We start from the raw sequence: 8,256 nt of genomic DNA, 5'->3' as shown, positions 1-8,256 counted from the left end.
CCTGTAAATTGACACTTAAAGCTCATTTCATTGGTGTCAGCAGACTGAGGGGATTTGCTGCCTACTATATGTAGCTTTAAGAAATTCTAGTATGGTAGTCTCAGCAAAAGCTTATAACAGAGGGATTTCTTTGTTTTGTAAGAAGGAACTGTCTCCTTTTCTTTCTATCATGAACACAGTATAAGGGTCCTCCAGGCTACAAATGTACATGTGGTATGATAGCCAGAAACTGACCATATATATTGCCTTGTTATTCAATGTGTCATATTCATATATGATGTAAAGTATACACTATCTTATTGGTTAACTTGCTGTAACTGCCCTCATATTTAGGGATGGGACGGTATGAAAATTTCATATCACGATTATGGTGACCAAAATTATCGCGATTATCATTATATCACGGTTTTGTTAAAACGAGATGAAAGTTCTCAAAAAGAACTGATGCTCACACTAAAAACAGTTCAATATCGTTAGCCTAATTGCCTACGTCCTATTTAAAAAAAAAAAGGACTTAGGCAATTATGCTATGAGGCTAACGATATTTGAAAATCAACAAATAAAACAAGCAGCTCCATGCACTTTTTTAAGCAAGATAATATTCTGTGGCATTTCCTTCCTTATAATAACCGTTGTCAATAGCAACGCATTATAACACAGCGCACATCCATGTATCGGATCTCTCGTTTTATCGCAATTTAATTTAACTAAACCAACTCAGTAACTTATATATGTTTGATTTAGGCAGATCAACTCCTCCCACTGTAACTCATCATCAGTGAAGCTCCTCCCACTGTAACTCATCATCAGTGAAGCTCCTCCCACAGTAATTCTCCAATAAATGCTGTAAATTCCCATCAGCTACAAGTGAAGACGAGCATCAGAACATCAGGAAGAGCTGAAATCTGCAAAGACTGAGTTTATTAAAGAGGACAGTGAGAACATGAGTGATCCAGAACCCTGCAGAATGAAACACACTGAAGATCCTGAAGAACAAAGAGGTTGGTGTTTATTCTTCATTCATTCATGATGCTGAAGAACATTCATGTTAGAAACATTCCAGCACTTCATCACTTTTAGACAAACAGTTCAACTATGACATGGCAGCAAAAGTTTATTTTTTAACAAATGGTCGGTAAAGGGAGGTTTCATATTGTCAACATCAGGTCAAACTAAATTTAAATATTTTAACTGTTTTATTTTACAACATATGGTTTACAATTTGTAACAATGTTTCCAGAATTTGAGCGTATTTTTACGAACATGTATAACAAATAGCCTAATAATCATTCCAAAATGTACATTTTACAATCTACTCTGCTTTACTGCAAACATTTGTTTTCTTTCTTGCAGTGAAATTGACTTGATCTTGTGTCCCACTTTCACATGTGTGTAAAGTCAACGGAAGGAGAAGTTTAGTGTGAACGGCCCTTAAGCACCAACACTTCAAAAGAAGTATATTTAAAACTAGATTTCTTAGTGGATTTAAAAATATTACTATAAATTACAGCGCCACCTCCCCCTTTGCCTTTCAGACGAGGTTCGTGTTTATAACTGTAATCTTGTGGGGTGGACTCATTTAAAGTAGTAATCGTTTGGTTTTAGCCAGGTTTCTGTAAAACACAGCACATGTAGATTATTCAGGGATGCAAACAGTGCGCTTTTCGGTGCCTCCCGCTTTTTTCACATCAGTTTGGGTGACCTGGGTCTGAGAGGGTCTGATTATAATTTCACAAAGTCATCTGAAGCCATTTCATACTTTAATGTGAGGGACAGCTCTATTTACATCATTAAATTAAAGTTTACGGAAACTCGTTTTCCCTCCTCTGCGGCTGTCAATCATTCTCCATTCAGTATTCAAACAGCGCGTGCGTCCGGTTACAGCAGGATGCTCTCTCCAATATGATTTATTCACATTATAATGCTTGATCTGTAGATAAAAAGGCTATGGATTTGCATAAAATGACTTTATTTTGTGTATTTGTATTGTATGTTTGTTGCTGTTTTTAAACGACTCGCTACCTTGTGCCTGCTAGATCACACACATCATAAGGACTATGAATCGCCATTAAACACACAATAACTGGAATTTAAAACTGTGAAGAAACAAATGATCAATAAACTGTTGGACAGGTATACACTAGGATTTGTGCGCTCGACACTTCTTCGCTTTGTGCCGTGAACTTTTAAATTTTTACTTGTGCAGCGCAGCACACCGTGACTCCATGTTGCTTTGAGCACATCATTCTGCACCCGCGATGCGCATACGCTCTGTTTTGAAGCGTTTCATATTACTGGTATCATGGTTTTGCGCACTGAAAGATTATTAAAAGCCTAATTTTTTTATACCTAACCTGCACAATCCATTAAAAAAAAAGCATCATTTAATTGTATATTATTTCTGTGTAGTGTAGGCTGTATAAATATATATACACTTCTGAATTCTTGACATTCATAAATTTAAAATTGTGAAATGTATGATTGCCTGATTGAACTTTATAAGAGTACTAATAGTAATTTGTTTTTATTAACACGTTTAGATTTTTATAAAATTACTGTGCAGATTTTTTCAAGAATTAATTTTTGCTGTTGATTTTTACACTCACTAAGTTTAATATAAATACATAATACATTAATGTAATATTTAAAGGTGTTAACTGTAATCTTATACTGCAAAATAACTTACAAAGGATTAAATTCATCACAATTATGTAAGTATCTGGATATTTGCCGCAGGGCGAGGGCTTCGATAACCTCTCTCTTTTTTGACCATGCATGTGTTTGTCTCCCTGATTATTATCTGTAATCATATCATTAACAATGAGTGATTTTGGAGTAAGGGATCGAATATTCAGCAACCCAAGCTTTAGCATTTGCTCATCTGTATTATAGCTGTTTTTTATTGGTTGAACATCAATTATATTTTTAACCTTAGATGGGTTTGGACGTTTTTTGGATTTCCAAATTCGGGGAACAGACACAGTCTCTATATGATGATAGCTAGGTGAAAGAGGCTCTATGTGATGGGATTTATCTGACCTTGGTGACGCGAGGCCGCTAGCAGACAGCCAGTTAAGCCAGTCTGTCTGCTTCCTGACCTGGTGCCCAATTTGACATTTTTTTATCTCTAAGACTATGAGCCAAATTACTAGAGAGAAGAGCAGCACCATCCCAGGACGGATGAATACCATCTCTTTTCAACAGGTCAGGTTTGCCCCAAAAACTTTTCCAATTGTCAATGAATTCTATATTATTTTGCGGACACCACCTTGACAACCAACCATTGAGTGAGGACAATCTACTAACTATCTCATCACTCCTGCGAACAGGAAGGGGGCCAGAGCAAATTACAGTGCTTGACATCGTACTTGCGAGTTCACACACCTCTTTAATATTCATTTTGGTGATCTCCGACTGGCGGAGTCGAACATCATTAGTGCCGACGTGAATAATGATCTTAGAGAATTTACGATTAGCATTAGCCAGCACTTTTAAATTTGCTTTGATGTCAGGCGCTCTGGCTCCCGGCAAACATGTGACTATGGTGGCTGGTGTCTCTATTTTCACCTTCCGTGTGATCGAATCACCAATTACTAGGGCAAAATCAACACAACTCTCAGTGTGTGTTTCACTGAGTGGGGCAAATTGATTTGTTATGGTAATCGGAACGGAAGAGTGGTTTTTTGATCCGCGACTAGAGCGATCCCTCACTGTCACCCATTTGCCCGGCTGCACAGGCACTACTTCAGCCGGAACCGACTCATGTAAAGAGTTCACTATGCTAGGCTCATCCAAAGCAGTATCTAAAGCTCTAGCACTTTTACTATCCTCAATTAAAGTTTGGATGCGTGTCTCTAGTTCTGAAATCTTCTCCGTTAGTCTGACTGTCTCCTTGCAGGCTAGCGAATTACTAGCGCGCTGTGCTAATTATAAAGTAAAGTAGCGATGTCAGGTTAATCTGAGATGTTGGGTAAGCTGTATTTAGTAGTATAAACAACAAGAAATTGTAGTAAATGATGGTTCAAAACAGAGAGAAATACGAGGCTATACGGAGCTAATAGCACTGAAGCAAACAAACTCACAGCAGGCAGCGAGGCAGACAGGAGCAATCCTTTCAAGTGTAATTTACAATAAGAGTTTTACTGTCGTTTCAGACCCGATGGAAGAGAGCGAGGAGAGTGAAGAACTGAGTGAAGTGCAGGAGGAACATCATGTCCAACCTGGAGGAAAACCTTTGAGTTGCTTAAAAACTAAAAAGAATTTTTTAAAGAAAAGAAGAGCCAAGAAATCTTTCACCTGCACTCAGTGTGGGAAGAGTCTCACAACCAAACATAATCTTGAGTGTCACCTGAGGATCCACACTGGAGAGAAGCCGTTCACATGTGATCAATGTGGAAAGAGATTCTCAGACAAACAACGTCTTAAAGAACACATGATGATTCACACCGGAGAGAAGCCGTTCACCTGCACTCAGTGTGGAAAGAGTTTGACAAACAAACGACGTCTTGAGATTCACATGAGGATCCACACTGGAGAGAAGCCGTTCTCGTGTGATCAGTGTGAAAAGAGATTCTCAGACAAACAAGATCTTAAGATTCACATGAGAGTTCATACAGGAGAGAAGCCACATGAATGCATTCAATGTGGGAATAGTTTCAGTCAATCATCATCCCTTAAGAAACACATGAGGATCCACACCGGCGAGAAGCCATTCTCATGCCATCAATGTGGGAATAGTTTCAGTCAATCTTCACACCTTAATGTTCACATGAGGATCCACACCGGAGTGAAGCCGTTCTCATGTGATCAGTGTGGAAAAACATTTCTTAATGCATCACACCTGAAGTCACACCTGACAGTTCATATGAAGGAGAAGCCGCATTCATGTTCTGTGTGTGGAAAGAGTTTTTCACTGCTGTCTAATTTACATAAACATGAGAAAATTCACACTGGTGTGAGAGAGTACATGTGCTTTGAGTGTGAGAAGACTTTTACTACAAGGATACATTTAAAACAGCACAACAGAATTCACACTGGAGAAAAACCTTATAAGTGTTCACACTGTGATAAGAGATTCAGTGGATCATCACATCTGAAAAGACATGAGATGATCCACACTGGAGAAAAACCTTACAAGTGTTCACACTGTGATAAGAGATTCAGTATGTCGTCATCTCTGAAAATACATGAGATGATCCACACTGGAGAAAAACCTTATAAGTGTTCACACTGTGATAAGAGATTCAGTATCTCATCATCTCTGAAAAGACATGAGATGATCCACACTGGAAAAAAACCTTACAAGTGTTCACACTGTGATAAGAGATTCAGTCTGTCATCATCTCTGAAAACACATGAGAGGATCCACACTGGAGAAAAACCTTACAAGTGTTCACACTGTGACAAGAGATTCAGTCGATCAGAACAGCTGAAAACACATGAGAGGATCCACACAGCAGAGAGAAGTCGCACACGTGTGATCAGTGTAGAAACAGTTTCTCTTTTAAAAGTCACCTGAAGCTACACCTGAAGATCCATGCAGTGGAGAAACCTCAACAACACAGTCTGAGATCACGGTAAGTAGTTCATCTTTATGTGCTGAGAAACGAAAGCAGCTTTTCCACTTTCGGAAAAGGTTTCAGTTGTGTTTCCACTTGAGCCTGGTACGGCACGGCACAATTACAAACCGTTCTCGGCCCTGAACTCTCAGCACGCTTGGCTGAACCGTGCCGAACCGTGATGGTTGAATGTGTTTACTAGTGGTGGAAATTTGGATTCCTTCCAGAGATTCGTTCGTTTTCAGTTCGTTCACCAAAATGATTCGTATATTGATTTGTTCAGTGACAATTTCTTCATATTACATAAATACGCCAGCAGGGGACAAAAAAGAGTCTCTCATGTGTTGTCTTAAGTCCACGAACGTATTTACTTTTATTTTGTACTTATACTTTTAAAATTATTTGGCTTTATTAAAATGTGTTTCTCATTTACTTATTAAATAAAATAAGTCAAAATCAGTGGTTCAGATGACCAAAGCACAAAGGCTTTCTTGCATAATTAACATTTTAGTTGTTTGGTCAGACATTTACATATTCATAAATCTGGGATTATGTTAAACGTTGAGTAATGTTCTATGCTAAATATGAATATATAAACAATCGTATGTGCACAGTACCTGGGACTGTGTTTTGCATCCGCTTTCTGCCGATTGCTGCATGAGATTGACTCGCATGCTAATGACCGACCTACCCGGTACTCTCCCGATATTACACAACCTGAACTGAAATGCTATTGGCTGACACTACACAAATGAGACCTAAACAATACTGCCAATTTTTTTGTTTTACATTGAAGGGGGTGGATTGAAATCCACTGCTGCTTCAATGTATATGTAATGAGTGATTATAATCAAGGTATTAATCAATGTTTTTCCTTCTAAATATCACATGGGTTGAATTACTTCTCTGGAGATTTTACTTTGTTATGGAAGTTACCAGTGTGATTACTGAAATGTTTTTTTTCATGTAATTTTTAATGTATGTATTTGATATCTGAATGCATTAACAGTGCTTGCCTATTTATCCTAGCTTCCAGAAATGAAATAGGGACTGGTTTTATGTTTGAGAAAGGTCTTCAACGTTTCTCAGTTAAAGCCTTATTTTACATTTAGACTAAAGTGTCCAATATCCTTGAGAAAAAGGACTTGTTATCTTGATGTATTGAGACGAGACTCCTGTTTATAGCTAGAGCCTGGCCAAATCCAACCTTGGCAAAGCTGTGTGTCGGTGTGTGTGTTAGTCTTCTTGGTTACAGGTTAAGGAACCTCTGGCATTATTGGAGATTGACTGAGTTGTTGTTCGAGACATGCTGGCGCCCAGCAACCCAAATCTGCGACCTGGAAGGTCACGACGTGCCTGACTTCAGGGTCTGAGTGTCAGCGGCATAATCTATGGAGATATGCTTCTGTCTATCTGTATATGTGTGGAAAATTACTATGTTTATCTATTTCTTAGCCAATCAGAACCATTCAACCTGTAAGCAATGATGTAGCTTAGACCTTGGAAATGGTATAACTGCTGTGATCTTTGTAACTGTAAGGCGGGGCGGCCTACGAACTCCTGTGTGAGTCTTGAAGCTGACTTCTGCTGATAAAAATGCAAACTATCTTCAGTAAAACTTTTCTTCAATTTGTTTATATAATTCTGACTCAGGGTCTTCTTTCAAACATCTGGTCCATGGGTCCTATACTGTTAACCCCTAACACCACAGTTTAGACATTATTACTATTATAAGAATACGGAACATTTCACACAGATTTCACTCAAGCCATCTTTTGAATTAAGAACATACGATCGTACCGATAGGAAGCACGACACACTTTCATTCAAGCATCTAATAGTTACAACAATTACATGAATTATATGAGATCTAAGCATATTAGACATGCCCACATATTGTAAAAACAACAGAATTATGTAGTTGCATGATGTTTGATCGACAATTGTTCTGGGATAATTTTATGTATTTTTATGAGTCAAAGTCTCAGTCTCTTTGGTTTGAAGTGATTTCATTCATAGGTCTCCTTAAGGAGACTGGGGTCTGCTTTGTGTCTGTGTGGAGTCCAGCAGCTTCTCTGCTGTTATCTTGATCGAGCACAGAGCTTTAGCCATCTCTGAACCAATCAGTCTTTGGAATCTAACATTGACACGTTCTTCCTTTAGTTGGGCTCATCTCTTTGAAGCCCGCATGGCCATAAAGTTCTTAGCTGGGGGTTTTCGTTGGTTAGCGTAGACTGGCTGGCGCCTGATTTTATGGCTCTGGATTGGTGATTTAAGTTCTGGAATGTTGAGTCCTGTGTGGAGTTATGTTTGAACAAAACACCTGGAAGCTTCATTTGTGTTTGATTCGCACTCAGTCGTCACACTAGTGTGGATCCTCTCATGTGTTTTCAGATGTGATGAGTGACTGAATCTCTTGTCACAGTGTGAACACTTGTAAGGTTTTTCTCCAGTGTGGATCCTCTCATGTGATTGCAGATGTGATGACTGACTGAATCTCTTGTCACAGTGTGAACACTTGTAAGGTTTTTCTCCAGTGTGGATCATCTCATGTGTTTTCAGAGATGAAGACTGATTGAATCTCTTGTCACAGTGTGAACACTTGTAAGGTTTTTCTCCAGTGTGGATCCTCTGGTGCAGTTTTAAACCGTTCGCTGTAGTAAAAGTCTTCTCACACTCAAAGCACATGTACTCTCTC

At 38.7% G+C, this 8,256-nt stretch overlaps 1 protein-coding gene across 1 annotated transcript; it reads left to right on the top strand.

Annotated features, from left to right (window-relative positions):
• Positions 1–873: 873 nt before the first annotated feature.
• LOC311304078 (uncharacterized protein) lies at positions 874–8,049 on the top strand (the record flags this gene model as incomplete). The annotated part of the gene is made up of 4 exons (XM_084430943.1): positions 874–1,001; positions 4,155–4,893; positions 5,511–5,576; positions 8,037–8,049. Exons 1-4 carry the CDS (start codon positions 944–946, stop codon positions 8,047–8,049), a joined length of 876 nt encoding a protein of 291 aa, XP_084287069.1. The 5' UTR covers positions 874–943.
• Positions 8,050–8,256: the final 207 nt, after the last annotated feature.

The sequence above is a fragment of the Rutilus rutilus genome (assembly GCF_951802725.1).
Source record: "Rutilus rutilus genome assembly, chromosome: 1".
Taxonomy (NCBI): domain Eukaryota; kingdom Metazoa; phylum Chordata; class Actinopteri; order Cypriniformes; family Leuciscidae; genus Rutilus; species Rutilus rutilus.
The sequence above is the reverse complement of the archived record's forward strand: the minus strand, read 5'-3'. Positions and strand labels throughout refer to the sequence as shown.